This window comes from Pogonomyrmex barbatus, unplaced genomic scaffold (assembly GCF_055798465.1).
Source record: "Pogonomyrmex barbatus isolate J1 unplaced genomic scaffold, ASM5579846v1 scaffold3, whole genome shotgun sequence".
Taxonomy (NCBI): Eukaryota; Metazoa; Arthropoda; class Insecta; order Hymenoptera; family Formicidae; genus Pogonomyrmex; species Pogonomyrmex barbatus.
The window spans coordinates 5,880,242-5,902,620 of record NW_028297127.1 but is presented as its reverse complement, the minus strand read 5'-3'; the positions used below and the strand labels follow the sequence as shown (position 1 = coordinate 5,902,620).

General features: G+C 38.4%; 1 protein-coding gene and 1 long non-coding RNA gene across 8 annotated transcripts in view; one reads left to right on the top strand and one right to left on the bottom strand.

Annotated features, from left to right (window-relative positions):
• The window catches only part of LOC148935965 (uncharacterized), a 154,546-nt gene extending 145,132 nt beyond the window's left edge, over positions 1–9,414 (bottom strand). The window contains exon 1 of the long non-coding RNA XR_016139925.1: positions 2,045–9,414. This is a non-coding gene — a long non-coding RNA (uncharacterized LOC148935965). The remainder of the gene's footprint in view (positions 1–2,044) is intronic.
• Positions 1–22,379, top strand: part of LOC105429242 (prominin-like protein) — a 42,384-nt gene that overhangs the window by 12,632 nt on the left and 7,373 nt on the right. For 4 of the 7 annotated variants that reach the window (XR_016139923.1, XM_011642088.2, XM_011642085.2 and 1 more), the window contains exons 2-12: positions 15,317–15,584; positions 16,348–16,700; positions 17,413–17,534; positions 17,624–17,647; positions 18,252–18,263; positions 19,199–19,494; positions 19,568–19,717; positions 19,811–20,026; positions 20,265–20,820; positions 21,015–21,173; positions 21,407–21,528. Coding sequence is in view for 6 of the 7 variants with exons in the window: in XM_011642088.2 (XP_011640390.1) it covers positions 15,317–15,584; positions 16,348–16,700; positions 17,413–17,534; positions 17,624–17,647; positions 18,252–18,263; positions 19,199–19,494; positions 19,568–19,717; positions 19,811–20,026; positions 20,265–20,820; positions 21,015–21,173; positions 21,407–21,528 (2,278 nt within the window). In the remaining variant the exon portion in view is untranslated. The remainder of the gene's footprint in view (positions 1–15,316; positions 15,585–16,347; positions 16,701–17,412; positions 17,535–17,623; positions 17,648–18,251; positions 18,264–19,198; positions 19,495–19,567; positions 19,718–19,810; positions 20,027–20,264; positions 20,821–21,014; positions 21,174–21,406; positions 21,529–22,379) is intronic. The other 3 variants (XM_011642086.2, XM_089079942.1, XM_011642087.2) reach the window with 2 other exon arrangements.

The following is a 22,379-nucleotide window of genomic DNA, read 5'->3' as shown; positions in this document are numbered from 1 at the left end:
TCACCGTGCGGTGCAGGATCGGAGAACCAGCTCGTGTACAAAAAGGAAGAAAGAAACACGTGTATGTGTATCGACGAGAGGGGGAATAGGCGAAAGGGTTCGAGCGGGGAAGGTAAAAGCGTGAAGGGGCATACATAAATCGGTGTGTGAGGAGCAAGCGGCAGGCGACATTATTCTCATTTTACTGAAAACACCATCGATCTGTTCTATTTTCGTAGAGAAGCCGCGACACGTACACACACGTACACCACGTACGCACCGTGAACGTACTCGCGCGTACGATAGGCGATGTAGAACTCAACGAGCAGTGCATCAATGTGTCGGGAAGGCACGCCGTCCGGAATTCACGGAAATACGTATTTCCGTCGTCTACCTGATACTCGCGATGATTCTGTCATTTAGAATTCCAGGCAAATGGGAGACGGAGGAAACGAGAAGGGAACAACGAACGAGGACGCATTGGCGTGATTGAAAATCGAGCCGTAAATATATACGACGATCTGTTATTTTATAGTTGAACTAGTGCGTACACTCGTACTTAAAGTATGTACTTAACTTTAAAATAAAATGGACATATATATATTTGAAGTTTGATAAAAAACGAGATATATAGAAAGTTTTAGTGCAGCTCAGCGCGGGAACAGAGGGCAAACCTATAATTTGCGCTCGTATCGCGCGTTTTGAGAAAATCTCGGACCGACGATCGAAACGCGTGAAACAACACGCGAATGATATCCGGCATCGCTCGTGCATTCGCACGCTGAAATCTTCTTTTCGATCCTCCGATCCTCCGTCTAGGATTACTCGTCCAAGCATCTCGCGACAAGCACGACACGTGTTTCACAGGTGCTCGCGAAGATGAGTTTCTCGTCGCGGGAGCGACACATGTGTCGTCGTCATCTCCTGCCGTTTCACACACCACGTGGCAATACACACATACGCGCGTACACATACGCAAAGCGCATACATAGAGAGAATGTCGACCGGTGGGCTCGAGTTCAACGTGCCGCTTGAGCGCCGCTTGAACGGCGCAAGACGAAACTGTTTCTTTCGAACCCCTTTATAGATACCGGGTATACAATCCCTATATACCGAGTGACTTGATGAGTATCAAAAGATCTCTTTTTGACGAAAATGAACATCCTATTCCCTTCTATATAGTTTTACTCGCAATTATGTAATTTTTTTATTCTGCGAATAAACGTGCGCGTTTATTATTTATCCATATTCCTTTGCGCACTTGTAGCTCTTGAGAGAGAATAAAGTTTTGCTGGCATCATCCTACGATTTCGATACAACCATCGTCACAACGCGCCACGCGGGCTAGTCTGTTCTTCATATTCTCGTGCACGCATTTTCCGCTTAGATCACACTCACGCATGCTGGCGTATGAGTCATGCAAGGGCAGTAACACCAGTGGCGTATATGCCAATGATTTTTAAAATTCCGCTTTTTACAATAGAATCAATTTGCTCTGCAATCAGTTCGAGATAAACATCGCGATGTATATATCGAAATCTCATTATAAATGTTATTGTTTTTATCATATCGATGTATTAATTAACATACCAATTATATGTACAGAGTGAATCATCCACTTAAGACCTGTCCAGTTCTTGTTTCATTGAAGATAAAATAAAAAAAGAATAAATAGTAAACTCAAATTTAAATTTTTAAAAAATTAATTTTATTAAAACTCAATTACGTACTCCAAAAAAAAAAAAAAATAAAATTAATCTAAAGAAAAATTATCTCTTTTTTTAAACGTTTCATTTTAACAGGCAGATTCTTAAATTTTAATTTTATATTTATATTCTATGATATATTTGGTATTTTTTTGGTATTAAAAAATTTATCAACAAAATACATATTTTTACTAAAATATCCAACTAGATTTGAGAAATCTTGTATTCTGCATGCACAAAAGTACGATTTGGTGGTTCGAAAGTCAATTCGTTTTCGAATAACTAAAATTTTACGTCTCTGTAACTAGAGAACGTTAGTGATCTAATGCAAGAATATAGTTGCGTGCAATTCTTCTTACCTTCCCCTCTAATTTATCGGACGTTATGTTACACGGACACAGACAAACACATACATTCATGCACGCCTGCACACTCTCGCGTTCGTATGTTCATTGTGGTTCACGCATTCTCGCATTCATTAAATCCGCAGTATGTATAATGTGTCTCTCCTTCCTCGACAGCTGCGCGGCACTCCACGGAGTGAACAGTTAGGCTAACTCACGCAATAAAGACAATAATGTTCTTTCGCCACAATAGAGTCTCTCTTGCGCGTCAGCTCGTCGCTCTTGCAATGAAACCATTAACATCGCGGGTACTCGCGCCGCGCTCAGATCAAAAATTATTCTCGTGGCGCGGTTATACGAGAAATACGCGATTTCGCGAGATATCCTTTCCGAGTTAACATTAAATAAATCAGTTTCTCCATCCGCTCCATTTGAGCTCCCCTTCGCGTTTGGATTTCTCTTCCGATACGGATCGAGCTGTCGGAATTAGAATCTGACGTTCGACAATTGCTCGCGTGAACCGCAAGTGCAATCGCTTCGTCGAAGACTCTCGCGGGTATCGTTTTAAACAGTTTAGCAGACACAGGAATGCTTTCTGGACTGACTGTACGTCTCATTCCCCTTTCCTCTCGGTCTGAATTACCATAGAGATTCGTTTATAAAGAAGAATCGCCTCTCTTCCTCTCCTCCTTGATTCCGGCTAGAGGAGGATTCCTATAGAGAAGACTCGAGGATGATCCCTTTGAAAAGAGAAGAACTGCCGATTACATACAGGCGCGGACGCACGACGAGCGGGAGGAAGAATACATCACATCCACGTGCACGCACACGTACACGTACACGTACGTTTGCATCGTACGCTGCTGTACATCGTGTTTGTACGTCGGATAATATTCCTCTCTTCATCGTATCTACGTGTCCCTTGGAGGCGTCGCGATCCACTTCTCGTGATATCACGCGCTTTCACGCATAGGAAGTTCGCTTTTTCATACGACAAGTCAATCTCGTCCTTCGTCGAACGAGACACGCCGTTCAATCTTTATTCTCTCGTTCCGGGCACACCCGGTATATCGCTATTGGAAAATTTGGCCCGAGGTTAGAGGTGATCTAGAAACCACTTTGGCAGCGCTGACCACGATCTCGCGTCGGACGCGTTCACGGATGGTAACACCGAATGATATACAAATGGCAATGGCGTGGAAATAAATAAATTTATTTTTTTTTTTGTTGCTTTTTTGTTGCTTTTTTGTTGCATTTTTATTAATATTATCGTGGACGCGTATGCGTAGAGAAGCGCGGACTCGTTGCATGTCTACGACATTGAAAACCGCAATGCCTCAAGGATAATCGGATTTCGCTCGCTACCTTGAAATTCTAAAAGGTTTCCGAGTGCGTCTCAGAATTGGTTTATTCATTGAGTCTCGAGAGCCTTTCCTTCACGCGAACATCTCGATCTAACACGATAAACGCGACTCGAGAAAAGATTTTTGCAGAAATTTCGCTCACAATAAAAATGTGCTTATTCGTCATATGATCTTTCAATACGATCTTTCAATTCTTTGCAATCCTAAGGTTGGACTCGAAATAATGCTTTATAATCTTTTGTTTATTTCTTTAAGCACTCTTGAATCAATATGTGACTATATTTTTATAATTTTCATAAATTTCTTCGAATAATAAAAAATTTTTTATTTTTGTCCGTTGATTAGATTAAATTGATTTTCCCGTATAAAGCGGATATTTATGAAAAATTAGTCGAATAATATAGAATCAATATTTATAAATGCGCTTTGTGCACGATTGTTATGGGAATGTGCACGGAGAGAACAGCTTTGCTGGTAAATTTAAAAATTTGATCAGATACACATCTGAAGATAATTTTGTGGAATCATTAAAATTATTATGTAGAAAACACTTAAACGTGATAATACTGCAAAAATTTTTGATCTAACAATCAATTTGAACGTCATACATAATTTTGAAGACCCAACAAAATTATTTTCAAATCCGGCTTTAGAATTTTAGATTTTTTTTAGCAAAACTGTTTTTCCATGTTCGTCTTTTCTCTCTTTTCGACATTTGGTTCTCGTTACCGATATATGCGTTTATAATTGCGTGTAAAAGCGACTTTATGCGAGATGCGCCGATGGGAAATCCGGTTCTCGAGGTTCGTGGGGACGGGTGCTAGTTTTTACGAGGATTCGCGTGTACGAAGTTCTCTTGACTGACCGGGATCAAGTTACGTCGTCGAAGCGAAGCGATGCGGAGTCTCTTGGAGTCCCGTCCATAAAATCGAACGCGAGACAGCCCGACGGCCCTTTCTAGAACGCACCTATAAATTTATTCGCCATTGTTCTCTCCGGAAAATAGCGGGCGTAACGCGTTTCCTATCTTTCCTTCGGCCATTAAGTTCCCTGCCAACATTCATCGCCAACGAAAACCCATGGAGATAAGGTAAACTCGCGCACTTCTATATTATTCACCAAACCACTCGCGGGTATGCTAGAGGTTGTTTACCTGATGCACACTCGGTCTTTCATGCGAAGCTGTGCCTTTGCCGGCTGCGAGTTGCCATTTGTAATGCAGAAACTCGGGATTAAAGCGGAGGGCGTAAGGACGTAATAAGAGAGATATTAAAATAAATCGATAAAAACGTCTTTGAGTATATAACAACGAAATAAGGAGGAAATAAGGAAACTCTCGATATAATTTATGAGAATTAAACGATTTATGGAATTTAATTCTGCCGTGCATAAATGTCTGTTAGACAATCTTTTTCACTTGTGCAAAAGAATTACGTGGCGTCCTGTAAACTGAATCATAAATCGTCTCGTCCGTCTTCGCCGCAACATCCTGCCTTCTTTTCTCGGTCTATACCGCCGGGCGAGAGCGTACATCATTTATTATTACTATCGCATTATCGTCAGACGTGCAGACATCACGTGACGTGCGTATGATCCTTTTGGTACTGCTCCTGCGGTACGCCTGCTACATTTCACATTCTCGTCTCGTCAACCCTCACGCATGACGTTTCGTGCTCACAATGGCAGGAAATTAATACGTACCCTCTATGCGGGAATCCTTGAATAAAGACAAACGCGAGAACTCATTACGTGGCCGGGGAAACACCGGGACGGTCGCCGACGGAAGTCGCGGGAAACAATTTCTGTTTAAACGAGACGTACGTCCGGAGATAAGAATCTCGCGATATTTTGAGAGCTTGATTAGTCTATCTTTACTTTTAGTACACGATTAAACAGTTGCTTAATGAAAATTGTTTCCAAATTTTTACGCGGAAAGAACTTTGTTGGCAAATCTAAAAATTTGGTCAGATACAGATCTAAAAATAATTTTGTTGCACCAAAAATATTATGTACAACATTCAAATTGATCGTTGGAAAAATTTGTCAACAGTGTCATTATGTTTCAGCGTTCTGCATAATAATTTTGATAGTTCAACAAAATTATTTTTTGATCTGTTTTGATATCTAGTAAAATTTTTTTAGATTTGCCAGTAAAACTGTATTTTTCATGTAGCACTTTTGTGATATTTTATATCATTTATTTTATCGATGTTATTATATTAATATCTGATACTTTGACCATTAGATATAAATAATATCTAATAATAAAAATGGAAGTTATCGCAACTTGTTATAGGAAAGAAGAAATATACATAGAAAGAAAAGTTTTGCTGAAATATCTAAAAATTCCATTAGATACAAATCTAAAAATAATTTTTAACAACAGAATGGAAATATAATAAAGCAGGATCTAATAATATCTTTTAATTTTAAATTTATATATAAGTTTAAGATAATTTTGTTAAGCATCAAAATGATTATGTAGAATATTTAAATAGGTTGCCGAGAATATTAAACATTTTTGCAACATTATCGTCACACTTGTGTGTCCTACATAACTATTTTGATGGCCCGCCAAAATTATTTTCAGATCTGCAGCTGGCCAAATTTTTATATACTTCGGTAAAACTGTTCTTTTCACAATCTGTAATTTTTTGGTGTGCATTTTTTCACAATTTTTCTATAATAATATAATTCGACGAAAGCTTATCATTTCCTACGGTTTCTTGATTTGACACGCAGTGTACTCGTGAACTTTGACTTTCCTTCCTACGTTCGTCGGTTCCAATTAAACCCGAGTTAATTCCGCGCGTCGATGGAGCGTGCGCTCGACAACTCGTTAATTTAACGCATAATTTATCGGCGCTCGATAGCGGCGCACAACGCTTGCTTGTAATATACAATTTACATTCGACGAGAACATCGCTAAGTACTCGAATATGAGTCTTTAACGAAAAGAATATTTTTGCTGGCAAATCCTAAAAATTCGGCCAGATCTGAAAATAATTCTATTAGAATCTGAAAAGAATTCTATTAGGTCTTCGAAATTATGTACATTCAAATAACGTTCAAATTAGTAGCAAAAATGTTTGTAGGATTATTATTATTTTGTTCAAGTGTCATATAATAATCTTGATGATTCAATAAAATTATTTTCAGATCTGTATCTAGCCAAATTTTTAAATTTGCCAGCAAAACTGTTTTCTCTGTGTAGATTGCGGATTTGAAGAAAGCTTAATTATTTTACTTAATCTGTATATTGCTGTGCGAGCGTGTATTGCGCTGCGGAAGATAGACATTTTTTGGTACATTTGTAACGAAATCATTTATTCCGGCCTTCGGAGCTTACGGTGGAAAAATGATACGATCTACAATTACGCGTGTTAAATTCGAGGAGATCGTTGGCGTTTCGGTGTTTTAACATTCATGAGATTAGTCAGTCCTTAATGTCGGCAATTAAGATCGGCAGAATATTTAATATTTATGCCCGGCACATTCTGCGAAATTGTTGCGTGCATACATACGTACGTATGCACGTTCCGCTGCACGAAATTCTTATCTCGAGGGAAGAAAGTCGGGATCTCGAAAATACGAACGTATCATCTTCGTACACAAGAGAATCGTTATCAGGGTGTTATTAAAAACATGATGTTAAAAGCAGCCAGCGAGAGGGGAGGTGTGTAGCGTCGGGGCATGCCAACGCAAAGGGTTAATTACTCTAATTACGACTGCGTCCGCAATTCTTATCGCGAATTCATTCCTCATCCTCGTTCGGGGCGAGAGAAACGAGTCGGCACCGGTCGTGTGTCACTTTTGATCCGCTATCGCGGGAATTACGCGTGCGTCCGTGTCCGGCCTCGTGCAGCCGACAGCGGCGGCTGGTATCGCGTGACCACGTCGGCCTTGCGCACGCACGGTGACAAAAGTACCGTAATCGCGACGAGATGCGGAAAAGACGCCCGCATGGAAATTACAGTTATCCCGACGACGCGCGTACAATGGAGCGCATTAGCGGCGCCGATCCGCCGTCACTCACCCACCTTGTTATCATCCTCTCGCGAACAATTATCTCGCGGCGCCGACGACAATTTTAACGAGTGCAAAGTGCAATAACCGGTACGAGCTTCGTCGCGGTTGGCGAGATGCCCTTGGCGGTCGACCGCGGGTTTGTTCGTTCGGCAGCTCGAAATCGCGATTTTGGGCCATTGACAAAGTTTCCTCTCCTCAGATACGAACTCGCGATCCACGTGTTACTTCCCATCTCTCTGCTTTCACAAGATGCCCATAACTTGCAGCTAAAAATTTGCGAGTGCGGAGTTTGCGTTGCTTGCCATCAATTTGGCTGTGCCAAACCGATGGACATTAACAAGTAGCCTTAATATTTCTCGAGAGAAGACAAAAAAAATTTGGAAAACCTGAAACAAAAGCGCATTCGAATTTCTCAGATTCTGTTCAAAATTTCGTTATTTACAACGATGATTGTCGGATGTCGAAAGTTTCGTAACTCGATAGTCGACATCCGACAGTTTCAGGTTTTCCAAATTTTTTTTGTCTTCTCTCGAGAAATATTAAGGCTACTTGTTAATGTCCATCGGTTTGGCACAGCCAAATTGATGGCAAGCAGCAGAGAAAAGATTAATAATTAATAATTAAATAATTTATTATTGATAACTTATTATTTTGAAAAATATTAATGATGTAAGGAAAGCTTTGTTTGATTGTTTTCAATTTTATATTGTACATTACAGTTAATGAACGTAAAAAGATGACCAATTCAATAAAGATTATCTATAATAAATTTGAAAGAGAGTGCAAAAGATTTTCGAGAATATCTTTTCTTAAACAAGTTAAAGCTGAGAGAGTGTCGTGTCTCCCATCAAAGAAGAGAGTCCGTCAACCCCTCGTATTGTGCTGAAATTTTCTTGAGTCTCAGCCAACTCCCAAAAAAGCGGCGGGAAGAGTCAATTGACGCCTCGAGTAGCAATTAGACAGACCATGAGTCAACGTTCGTGGAGAGAACACTTGTTTCTAATAATATATAAAAATTGCCACTGGTACCAACCTTAATATCACATCCTTCTTACATACACGGAAAGAACACTTTTGCTGGCAAATCTAAAAATTTGACCAGATACAGATCTGAAAATAATTTTGTTGGGCCATCAAAATTATTTTGTAGAACATTTATAAATATGATGATTAATACTGCAAAAATATTTGATTTTCTAACAATCAATTTGAACATCATATATAATAATTTTGAAGGCCCAACAAAATTATTTTCAGATCTGTATTTAGCCAAATTTTTAGATTTACCAGCAAAAGTGTTCTTTCCATGTACAATTATCCACTAGATCTCTCAGAATTATCTACATTTTTTAATACACGTTGGTAAAAATGCATATTTTTCATAATTTTTGCCAGAAAAATTGTCGGAGAGATTATAAAGCATGATTATAAAATTAACATTCAAATCTACTTACTACATTGCAAAATATGAACGCTTAAACGACGAGAGATTTGCAAGAATTAGCGTTTTGAAATTTTTATCACAGATTCATATACTTAATCCTAAAGTTAAGAGAGATAAAAATAATTAGTAAAATTTGAAATTATTTTGCAAAAGGAATCTCTTTAAGGTCTAAGTAATCCAAGATAGTATTTTGTTCGGATGTATACGCTTACTTTATTTTCTCTTAGAACACGATTTTCCGTTAAGTATTCGTAAATTGATGATCGTCACCGTACTATGCGTAATCGTTACGTACGTTACGTTTCTGAGAAAAACGATGCATCATGACGAAATGCAACGGTATACGCGGTTGTTGCTGTCATCGCATGTCTTGTTATGATTACGGTGCAGAAATGAGAATTTCCAGTTGTATATGTGTATATATATATATATGAGACATTAGTTACTCGCCGGCGCAATTAAGGACACCGAGGGAGGTTAATGCGAGCGACGAGGTACGTTTGATAGTTTCGAAGCGGAGTCGAAAATTTATACGGCCCAATCTTGATAAACGTTTCGGATGAATCATCGTCTAAGGAGAATAAATGCACTGGATAAACGAATTTCTAGTCGAAATGCAATTCAATTGGAGGGAATGGCAATTCCTTTAATCAGGGGGAAAAGAATTATTTTGTAACAACATTAATTCTGAAATCATAAATATTTGCATGTGTGAATAGAAATAGGAGGAGGAGCAGAGAGAGAGAGAGAGAGAGAGAGAGAGAGAGATATGCTATTTGCTCTATTCTGTAATACAAGACTTTTCTTCATCGTTAATCATGGATCTTGAGTGAAACTCTCGGCCTCGCCGACGATTGCGCTTCCGCGACGCGAACACGACTCCGCAATTGCAATTTTGCAGATGCACGCCACATGGATGCGCTTTTATCCAAGTTCGTGCCCGTTCTTATGACTTCCCCGGAACGAACAGATGGAACATAAAGAAAGAGACGGAGCTCGACAGGCTGCGCCTCTCTGGCACTCGCGTGCGGTTTCGCTCGCGAAAACAATATAAAAAAAAAAAAAAAAAAAGAACTTCTCTCTTTTTCGCATTTCGAAGGTGGAGAAAAAAAAATGCGCGAAGAATTCCGCTCTTGAAAATAATGAGATGTGTGACCCGTCGTCGAGGGATTTTCACGAGCGAACCGTTCGTGAAAAAGCGTCGCCGGCAAAGGAAAGGCAGAGAGATGAAAAGTGGTGGAATTTCTAGGAACACCGAAATCCTACTTAACAAGAAGACGTGCGAGCGAGCTTTATCTGGATCTTACCGTGCAGCTGCCGTATATTTGTTGTTCAAACACACATCGATCGCCAGACTTTCCTTGTCCTCTTTTCTTTCGCCCGCGTTTTCCCTTTATACCACGATTGCCACGGCTATCATAGCTGAATCCGATTAATGGCCTGGACGTAAATCATCGTGAAGGCGTTTACGGATACTGAGATACTCCCGCGAGGCAATCTCTGTTTCCAGACGCGATCATCTTCTGGGATTCTGATTAATGTCGCAATGTCGCACCGAACATTCGTATTAGTGCGAAGCCAATCAACGTCGTAGGTAGATTGCCGCAGCGTTCTCTTATTCGCTTAATTGCCTCGATAGATCAGTCTCGGCTGTTGCAGGTATCGACTTTGCAAAAAGCCCCGAGCGACCTCATTACGGGAAACCCGTGCAAATAGAAGTTAATAGCGTGATATGGCTAATCGCCATTTAATTGCATCGTGCAAACGTTTTCCCACCATTTCCGATTAACGCCGCCCGCCGATGAAATGAGAATTGTCGCGATTAATTAGATTACAATTCCGATTTCAAGGGGTCGATTATTATTATTATTATTCTACACGCGTAAAGGCCGCGTCTCTCAAAACTTGATGTAACTTCATGAAGTATAGGCATTATCGGCTCATCTTCCACGCCACGAAAGAAGTAGCTTCGATCGAGACATTCAATCAGAATATTCGATATACCAATATTTGCCGTACCATGACAGGTAATGGATTTCTTCATTAGGATAATGGCGGAAGCCTCCGTTGAGATTATCGGCTGGTAAGTCTCGATAGTAGATCAGAGAAGAGCATTTTAAATCAAGCTTCGATTATTTCGCAACATCTTCCGTTAAATAAGTTGTGCGCGAAATTGTAATGTTGTTCAATTTCATCACTCTGCTTTTAACTGGATTAAAAATTGCATTAGTTTACAAAAAATTTTTTTTTTTAATTAGTTTGAAGCAGACGAAGTACTTTTTATAGATTTTTGAATGTTGAAAACGATGCCGCGAGCCAAATTTTTCCAACACGTCGAGTTTCCAAAATAATTGAGATTTAATATGCAAAAAATAATTTTTTTGTGATATTTGAAAATTTTTTATAAAGAAGCTTAATGAAAAAATACCTTGAAATTCTGATCAGAAGTTATGAATTGTTTATCTCCTATAAAGTGCACTTTATTTATTTATAATCTCATTTTTTAGATCAGATTATTATGAAGATTTTACTGTGAAAAATTTTAACACAATTTAATAAAATTTTACTAAGATAACAAAAGTCTGTGCTGTTTTAGCAAAAAAGTTTGTATTAAAATTCTTCATAATATAGCTAAAAAAATAAAATATTAAAGAAAAAAATGTATTTTATAGAGCCTGACCAGCACATTTATGATTCCTGATTTTGAGGTATTGTTAATTTTTTTCACAAAAAATCTTTTATAAAAAATATAAAAAAAAAGATTTTTGCATATTAAATTTCAATTATTTTAGAAACCTGACGTGCTGGAAAACTTTAACTTGCGGCATTGTTTTCAACATTCAAAAATCTATAAAAAAAAAATCTTGTTTGGTTTAGAATTATTTTAATTTTTTTACCATAAACTAGTGTTATTGTTGACGACATCCATAGATCTAATAAAATTACAATAAAAGAATTACGCGTTGCCTGTAATTAAGACTCGATTGTTCCAAAAAGAGAAAGAAATGTGCAAGTAGAGAGGATCGTCGAAGAACTTTGTTTCTGGTGCCGGAAAAGGATTCGCGGATTCAATCGGAATCACGCCACATGGTAACGTGGGAATCGTTAAAAGGCCGGGACTAAACTCACGCGGCGACGGCGGCGGCGGCAGCGGTATTAACGTAACCATGGAGGTCAATGACTGCGGGAAATCGATCGAAACCCTTACCTGCACGACAGTGAGTCTGTCGTGAGGTGTACGATTACACCGGCTTGCTCGCTTGTCGATGGAATATTCACCTTGCATCATTACCATATGCAGATGCTACATGGGTGCTTTGATCTCTTTTTCTATTGATTATTAGAAGGATAACATTAATAAGGTTGTCGCTTTTGACAAGTCAAACACACGCCAGAATATGGCGTTTTTTACGCTTGATCTCCCATTAGAAATCGGTCTAGAGTGGTCTGCAAATAGACCGTTGTGTAAACCATTAGGACTTAATCGTAAACCTAAACGGGGGGGGATTTATTGTCCTGAAAGCGGGAACAAGACGGACCAAGAACCAAGTCGTTCTTAACAAACGAGGACAAATTCTCCGAGTGATCGTTTCTCATGCCGAGTCGCAGCGTCCTAGTTTCGCGAAATTCGGCGAAGTGTGCGCCTTGTCGGGCGTAACACGTTTCCGGCATATTTCTGTCTGTGCATCGACCGTCGAAAATTAATATGCAGTCCCGGGAAAGATTGGTTGTGTAACACGATTCCGCAACGCATATATCTATATGCGCTTTTATGTAACGAGTCACAATGCTACGTCTCGCGAATGTTGAAAATATATTTTTACAGCGTTTTATCCTTTAAATATCATTTGTTTGAGCAATACAAAAAAAAGGAATGAATGCGAGAGGGATATTTTCTCAACGAATCCAGTGTTACATTTGCAGGAATCAGAATAGAGATCGTTAATAAGAGGATTGTCGTGCCTTCATTTGCCCAACTGTAATGACCTGAATGAAGAGACGTTTTTTTCAGACGGTCATTGCACGCCGGCGACGTCACCAGCGTCCTTTTCCGCGTCACAACTAGATTATAGATTTTACCGTCTCCTATAAAACACATCCCTGCATTGCCCTGCTTTATCACGGCGAAGCCTGACACGCTCGCTTTATTTATAGCTATACCCAGTGGTCTACAAGCTTCAAACTATAGCAACAAAATTTCCGCCCTATCGATCTCATGTCAAACATTATTGAAAGTGGAATGTAGAAACTTAATTTTTGGGATAGTCAAAATATGGAATACTTTCAACGGTTGATGTCAAATAACGGCCTTCATTGAAATTTTCACCGAACACTGTATACTCTGGTGCTCCCTAACGAGTACAATGTCGAATCACCACCCGTTCTTTCTGTCGCTATTACCGCCTATTGCTAACTAGCTTCGTCCTCGAAACTCTCCCCGTGTCCGCGATTCATGAAACCTGATTGACAGTGGCCTCCGCTTTGATTCGACAGTCTGCAAACGAGCTGCGCTTTCGAGAGAATCATGGAGATGAGCGTGGAGATGTGCAATTCCAATTAGGCGAATATTCGGCAGAATCCGAATTTTAATTGGTCTGCTCAATCAACCATACCAATGTGTTCAATATTAATTATTACACTTCATTTCGTTTAAATAATTTCAAAATTTGGATAGAATTAATTTCGTTTTCTTATCTCCGAGATATTTTGTGCTGTGTCATAAATATTCATCTCTGTATAATTATATAAAAAATTATATAAAGAAATTACTAATTTCTGGATAATAACTGGTTTATTTATAGAAAACTATAGCAAATTAGATCTAGGTCAATACCATCAGCTCAGGCAAGAATGTATCAGACCCTTGTGTTATATTTTTTATTTACTTATTCCAATATTCTTTAATATGGGTTTAATCAGCTTTTGATCTTCAGTTTTTTTCACACAATTAATGATCAAAAATAAATTCAATTCATTTGCTAATATTAATTTTTATATAACGTAATCGTATATCGTGACAGTTTGCGTTTTAAAAGTCTCATTTTTTTGTAAAATGGAAATTTTAAAACACAAAATTCTAATCGCCAACGCTCACATTTGAAACACATCACAAACTTCTTGGAAGGAGGAAAGTTCTACCAATTACATTGAAATTCTAAGAATGTGTCACCAACTTTATGGAAGGAATAAAATCTCATTTAACTCTGCTGCACTAGACAGTTTCGCCTAGAAATTTATGACGGCACTGCCGTCACGGCGGAGCACCGGCATCCTCTCGAGGAGGAGTCTAATAAGAACAAAGAGCGAGAAATCCTTTCACGCGTCACTGGACGCGCAACCGGTGATTCGCGACAAACGCGATTTCTAGAGTGAGCGGTACAGATGCACGTGATCTCGTTATATAAAATCAAGCGTGCTATTTCCTCCTCGGATCGACGAGCGTGTCACGAGGATTAACCCGACCGTTTCGTTGCGCATCACCCTTCTCGCCCGGCTGCCTGAGAACGGCTTTAGGATATGAGATCTCCCATCCTGGAAGGAGGGACCAGAGGGTAGGTTGCCCATGACAGTCGTCTGTTTCACTCCGATCCCGTTGCGACCCGCGACCGCGATTACATCGCGCGTGCGTCCGCGAGAGTGTAGAAAAGAGCATAGGAGATCGCTGGATGTAGATCGATTCAGCTACGGCTGACAATCTAAAACAGCCACCGACCGACCGACCGACCGACCGATGACCAGCCGACCGGAGCTCTGACCCACTTCCTTGGGTTACATTACTCAGCAGATAAATTTTTACTGTCTGTCCGTCCGTCCGTCCGTCTTCGTTGTTTTCCGTTGCGACCTAGCAACCCTTCCGGCACCCTGACCTTTGACCTACATTCAACGTGTCCTCGTTTGGCCCGGTTTCTCCCTCTCTTCCCTCCCGTTCATCCCCGCTGTGAAAGGACGCGGCTATCAGCTGTTCCCTACGGAGAATGCATAGATTCGCTACGCATTTCTCCTTTAGAAATCGATTCTACGTCATCCCTTAGGAATTCAACGGAAACATTCACTATCAACGCTCTTGTTCTGTTTACATTACAAGATTCTATTCTATCAAGCCTTTTAGCGGACTTAACGTTCTGGATTCTCAGATATTTTTTAACAAGCAATTTTTCCATGACAGTTATCTAAATAATTAGCCGACTCGAATTTTAGACTGCCACAGTCGGATTTTGCCGTTGCCAAGAAATTGGCGTTGCTCGCATTCTTCGACTCGGTTGCAGCAGTACGGTTTGTTTTTCTAGATTGCGACGCGAAGTGTGGACAGTGAAAGACGATTTAGTCAGCCCCGTAACCCAGTCGATTAGAACCAGTTTCTTTCCCGAGTCCCAAGTCCCGCGAGTAATAACGATCGTATCCAGCCGTGGTTGCCGGTACTCATGCGAAATGTCTCCGTTTCTTTTGCAGGTATGATCACCGTGGTCGACGGTGCACCGGTTTTGGCGGACCCTCTGAAGGAATGGAAGATAATAGTGACGCATTACGGCGGACTGGCCGGCCTCGCTATGATTGGACTCATCCTGGCAGCTATTCTTCCCTGCGCGGGTCTCTTTTTCTGCTGTTGCAGATGCGCGGGGCATTGCGGTGCTCGAAGCCAGCCCTTCGACAAAAAGCACGATCACTGCAGAAAGATTATGCTCAGCATCGTGCTGATCGGGGTTGCCACTATTATTCTGTGAGTTTCATATTTTTCGGAGGAGACAGACCGAGTTGCCAGAATGTAATTTAGAACACTCGCGCCCAACCTTTTTACATCCAGTGGAATATATGTGCTCCCAAAAAATTATACCTCTCATATATATTAAGTCTGACATAAAATAAAACTTTAAGAGTTTGCTTAAACTTTAACTTTAAAATTAAATTGTTTTTATATTTAAATGTCATTTTTTTTTGTATCATTAATGCATTTGTATTTTAATTAAACTTAAAGATAGATAAAACATTTTGCTCGAAAAATGTTAAATATGGCGAAATTAATTTATCGAGTTTTATTTAATTGCTTCATTAATTATACGACGATATCAGAAATCGAATAAGAAGAATAATAAACATAAATATACAATATACTGCAATAATTTCCGTTGTGATATTTTACAATCGGTACATGCTATTGTGATTCCACGAAACACTGAAATTTTCGAAATGTGCTTGCTTCCTCCCTCTTGAAGTATTAATGAATATATCAATGTATTACGCCGCACATGGTTTTACTGTGATAATTAACTTGCCTCTCTCCTCGGAATTTAATAGTCCCGAGCGCAGTTTAATCCATTTTCGTAAAATACGATATTAATATTTGAGACGTCAAATATGTTTAACGGCAGCCTGATAATAAAGTCCGGTAATGGAATTCTATTTCCGTGTCTCCCGCCGTTGTTACACCTGGCGAAATAAAACGTAGACGCGCGGACAATTAATAATTAAAAAAACTTGAGCAGATTCGGCGTGGTGTGTGCCTTCGTGACGAACGAGTACATGCAGGAGGGAACCAAAGAGCTTCCGTGTAAAGCCAAGACTAGTCTAAAGGACGTTAAGCTCTACTTGACTACCACTAAGCAAGAGATCGATAATTTGCTCAAAACCAACCCCGAAGAGCTTGAAGTTACGCTCAACAATATCCTGCAGGCCAGCGGTAAAATTGTCACCGAACAACTTGCGGAGTACTCGCACGCCGTCTCCCTGACAAATCTGAACGACATAGTCGCTGGCTTGGAGTCGATCAGAGAGGATCTGAGACTGATGAATAAAATAACACAGGACTTGCGAATAAACGCCAGTCAATTAGACATTGGTACGCAGCTTATAATTCTCCGAATTAATCGGAATTGGAAAATTAATTAATTTCGTACCCTTTCCTTCTTGCAATTATGCAAAATTTAAACTACGAATGTTTAAAGCAAAAAAAGATTTAAGTAAAAAATATGTTTTGCTTCTTATTTTTTCGATCTAATTTAATCGAGACCTTTTGACGTTTAAAAAGAGTATAAATCCTTGAAATCTGTCAGTAAAAAAATGAGACAATGTCTTTCAATATAATGATATATTAATTTTAGGATTTAATAATCTGTTAAATTCAAGTTAAATACAAAAATATGGATTAATGTTTTATATAAATTTTTTAGAAACTGATATACAAATAATTGTTAAATATAAAAAGATATTCGCATAATAACATATAAATATAATGACTATTTTGATTAAAACGATTTGATTCAATTTTTTAATGAAGTACATTTTAAAATAATCTTTAGATTTTATCATATCTATATTTTTTTTATTCAATACATACATATATGATAATTATGTGATAATGTAACTAATTAATTGTTTAATAATTATATTTTTAAAAGTGCCAAGTTTCTTAATATTTATGTAACTATCTTATTATTTTTATTACATATACACATAGGTTAATTGCGTTTAATAAATAAATTGCGTTTAATTATAATAAATGTTATCACAATATCAAAGAACAGCCTCAAAAATTGAATTTGATTTTTTAGTTGTTCGTGGTGTCAAGAAAAATCTTCTTCACACGCTAGCCGCGTGTACGACTGACAAGTGTCAACGGGTTCTACACGATTACAAAGTGAATCAAATGTCTGTACAAGTGGACTTCGATAAGGTAAGCTGACGCAAATCGTTTTTTATCTGAGGTACTACTTCAGCTAATTACCTTGGTTAATTACGAGCATTTTCCTTGTTTATACGCAGTACATGGATCGTTACTTCCCAAAGGTATGACTTTACTATGAAAGCAATCATCTTGCAATGTAATGAAATTTAACAAAGATGCCTTCGGCCTCGATACACAACGAAAATTTGTTTATCAAAGAAACGAGATTTTTCTGAGCAATTTCGAATCGTGTTCGTGTTATCTTCGACAAACGTTATCTCGAGGTCTAAGTGCATCGAAAAACAGTGATTTTTAAATGTATTGAAACGGTAGATTTGTACAAGGCTTGCCTTGGCTTTCGTTTGCTCATAATAAGGCTTCTTAAGATAAAGTCACTAATGTCACGAATCTTACCGAAGCAAAATAGATCTAATAAGAATCGATTCTCCATCTCGACACTTTGACAATACATTGAAAATATGAAATATTTTGATTAATTAAATCACGAAAGACTTGAGACATAATGCATGATACGTCGGTGCAACGAATTCATGAAGTTGAACGTATTTTGATCAGTAGACCAACGCAATTATCGCTTATTGTAATTTATTGCGAGATATGTTCATTAATATCGAATATTGTAGTTATTGACGCATCGCGTGATCATTAGTGTACGAGGGAGAGATACTGTATAAATTTATTTGATTCCATGCTTGCCACAAATAGCTTCTAGCATCTGTAAGTTGTAAGCAAAAGCATGCAATCTCCTTATTCATGTGTCATATCGTTTTACATATGGATATATTTATTGGCATTATTCGATTGATTTTGCAAAGTAATCTGCACGAATGGAAATATTTATTGAATATTTATATATATTAGAAGTATGTTAAACTTTTTTCTTAGCACATTATTTATTATTTGCATTCCTCTGTTGAACATAAGAGTGAAAATTTTTATTTCAATAATTTTATACTATATAAAACAATAATTAGAACGACTGTATGATATATACAGAATATTTCTCTTCTCATGAGTTATCTTTTAACGACAAGTCATTTTCTTTCATCAACATAATGTTTTCTTAGCAAAAATGTCAAATCATTATTTACGAATTATGAATGAGCAAGAGAACTTTTTTATATGTTCTAAATTTTAAACTGAAATTATAATAGATTTATTATATTTTTAACTTGAAGCTTAACTACAAAAATGCTAACCATCGAAAAATGTATACGATTAACAAAAATTTTTCATGACATTTTTGTTATGAAAAAATTGTACAAATAATCTGACGTTAAAAAATAATGCCCGAGAGTTAGCAGTGTGAAAATATATTTATGTAATTTTTTTATTTTTATTTTTTTACACTGAGTTATATCCTCGAATTATTACCATATTTTTTTAATAATAGATTATTCTAGTTTAGCGATAAAATATATATATAACGTGTAAACATTTTTTTTTATTTATATGCGTTCGCGCATCCTGCAGAATTAAATCCTGTAAGATTTAGATAGAATTTCATATCTTCCGGCTTGCCTTGTAGCTTTGGAGGTTGCATTTAGCACGAAATATCGGCAAGAAGATTTTAATCTGTTTTATGTGTGGTGGATCTTATTAGCGATTTTATTAATGCCAATTAAAAGCACGCATGGTGTGATACTTTTCAGCTGCCAGATGTTACGTTCGCGTTGCACAACATCACCGTGCTCATGGAAAGTAATATAGTGTCGGAAGTGAGCCAAGGCAGGGATTCGTTTTTGAAGATTCAGAAGGACATACAGCATGCTGTAAATCAGACGATTCCTGTGGTCAGCGCGAGTATCCGGCGGGCTTGCAACTTCCTGGCGGGTATCGCCAATAATATGACTGCCCTCATCGACAGGCTAAATGTTGACATAGACAAAGTTTATATACGACACTTAGAAGTTGCCCGGAGCAACATAGATCAGTATTCGCCCTATAGGTTCGTGACGAATTGAGACAAACGCGTTACTCAGGCATTGCCACAGTCCTTAAATATATATGGCTCATTTTAGATACTATCTTGGTCTTGGTATATCCGGTATTCTTCTGACTGTCTTGATGTGTTTGACGTGTGGTCTTCTCTGTGGTATTTGCGGAAAGCGTCCGGATGGATACGGAGATGATTGCTGTAATAAGGGGTCAGGTGCACGATTTCTTATGATGTAGGTTGCAAAAATCATCACAAAATTACATAGAATAAAATTGACCGCTACTGTCCCTTTCCTTTTTATAATCGCTGACGTTTCGTATCGCAGGGCCGTCTGGATTATCTTTCTTTTAACGAGCGTTTTGATGATCATAACCGTTGTTCATATGATAACCGGCGTTATGGCTCAACGTGGTGTCTGTGAGCCTTTAAAGAATCCGAAAGATAACAGGATGTTCGAATTGGTCGACGAGCTCGTACACATCAAGAGAATACTTTATCCGAAAAATCCTAATGCGAATATTAACATGAGTTACATTGTCACGTAAGTAATAAAGAGTACTTTCTGCATTTTCAAATCAGCAAAATTCCAAGAGTAATTTAATTCTGTGATAAGAATATGAATATTATATACAATTTATTGCTACAAGCGAAAAATCGAATTATATTGTTAGTCACGTAGTAAAGCATAAAATAATTTTAGAGAATAGAACCATCTCGCAAAACACATTGAAATTGTTATGGAGTGAATTACCGATGCCTCCGATTTTCCTCCATTATAGCAAATGCCATCAGAACGAGACGCTTTACAACGTGCTGAATCTGAAAAATGTGTTCGACGTTGAGAGCTTGCGCGATTACGGTGGCCGTTACGACATCAATGACACCATCCAACAGCTGCGCCGTAAGATCAGTCTCTCTCCCGGCGTAGTGATCCTGAAAGACAGCGCGAGATCCAAGTTGAATGATCTGGCACAAAGCGGTCTCAGTGACATCAAGTTCTATCAGTACGCCGAACTGCTCGCCGAGAACATCACGAATATTAACTTGGAGCATCTTGCCAAACAGTTACGGGAGGTTTCCGCCAAATTGCCGGAGGGACAGGAGGAAATCAGGCTTAGTCTCGAGAAAAATGCGCACGACTTGGAACATTATCACAGAGACTTGGTTATGCCCATGGCCATGCTTAGCGAGCAATTGAGCGCGAACGCGCTAACGCTTCAAGAAAACATTAAGTTCAATCATACCTCGATGGCAGACGCTATTCATGATTTAGTGGATGAAGTTACCAAGGCGCAGCAGTTCTTAAATAAGGATGGGCCGGAATACGTTCAATACGTACGTCTCATTTTTTACTAAAGATTATTTTCTAAATATATTAAGGCTATATATATTTCAAAATTATATATATATTTCTTTCTTCAAATTTTTATTATATATAATTATACAGTTCTATAATTAATATGTTAATGTTATATAATTAATATGTTAATGTTATATTAAGATATAATAATGTTATATTATTTTGATAGCTCGCCACTAAATTTGGTAACGCATTTTTGCATCAAGTGGACAAATTCCTTGAGCACGTTATCGAATCAGCAATCTTCAAGATTGGAAGGTGTGCTCCCGTCTCGAATGCTTATAACGCAACGCTCGTAGCAGGATGCAATAAGATCTTGGATCCATTCGTGAGTATTATATTCATTTTATTATATGTATAAATTCGTAAATCCAGACATGTCTGTTATAGACTTTCTCTAAATTCCATTAAATTTCGCAATTGCTTTAGAAGTTTCAACTGATAAGCGAATTTGTCGCGCCGGGCGATAACTAAAGTATTGTGCAAGCAACGCCTTGCAAAATTAAGCGGCCCTCTGAGCTGAGGATTAATATTCATGATTCTATTTGCATTTATATGTAGAACGGCTTCTGGGCGAGCGTCGGTTGGTGCTTGATCCTATTCATACCAACGATAGTGCTCTGCGTGAAGCTGAGCGCTTTGTACCAAAAGTCAGATCCTTATCCGGGGCCTCTTGTCGAAGCGTAAGTTTCTACTCTCTTCCTATAGATACAACGATTCGCGATCTGCGATCTAAAAGACATATCTTTAATTGTTTTTGACTCCTCATCCAATCTGTGGTGCATGACGATATTTGAGATACTAATGCAGTGTCTTTGAAAGATCCATTATCAATCGAGATCGTGCATCAAGCACGAGTTTATTCACTGAACCGTTGATTAACGCCCCAAGTGTTGATTACGAATACGAAGAAAAATATAAGAAATAATAAGACGCATTATACGTTAAACTTCGGAGGCGATAAAGCTTTTTTTTTTCTTTCTTTTTTCTGCGAGCCTCAACGTACGACAAATCCCTGAGCACTTCTCATGTAGAAACTGTTGAATCTTTTATTTCCGTCTCGTAGTCACTCTCGAGCTTCCATATATCATAGCATGTACTCATTCGCGCTTTGTAACATCTTTGATATCGGCATGTCCTTGTTTTTCATTTATAAAAGGATCCCTCGAGCCCGGAAATTCTGATGAAATTTCCTGGTTCGAAATTGTTCCCTCGAACTCGAAAATTTACTTGTCTGTTCAAAGATAATTGTCCACGATACGTAATTGTCTAATTTGAATTCTTTTACCTAGTGTATTAATTATAACGATTGTTATTTACGGTCAATGAAGATGATTTTATATCACCAAAAGTATCGTATCAATTAAGTTATTCGTGCTATTTCAATGTTCGCAAAAAGTCCCTCATCTCGCGGGCGCGCGACTTTCTTGCTGACCGCGCGAGATAACGGGCCAGAACGAGACATTACGGAAAATCACTCAGATCGATCGGTCGCGGTCCATCGCGGTAGTCTAGATTATGTTTAAAGTAGCTG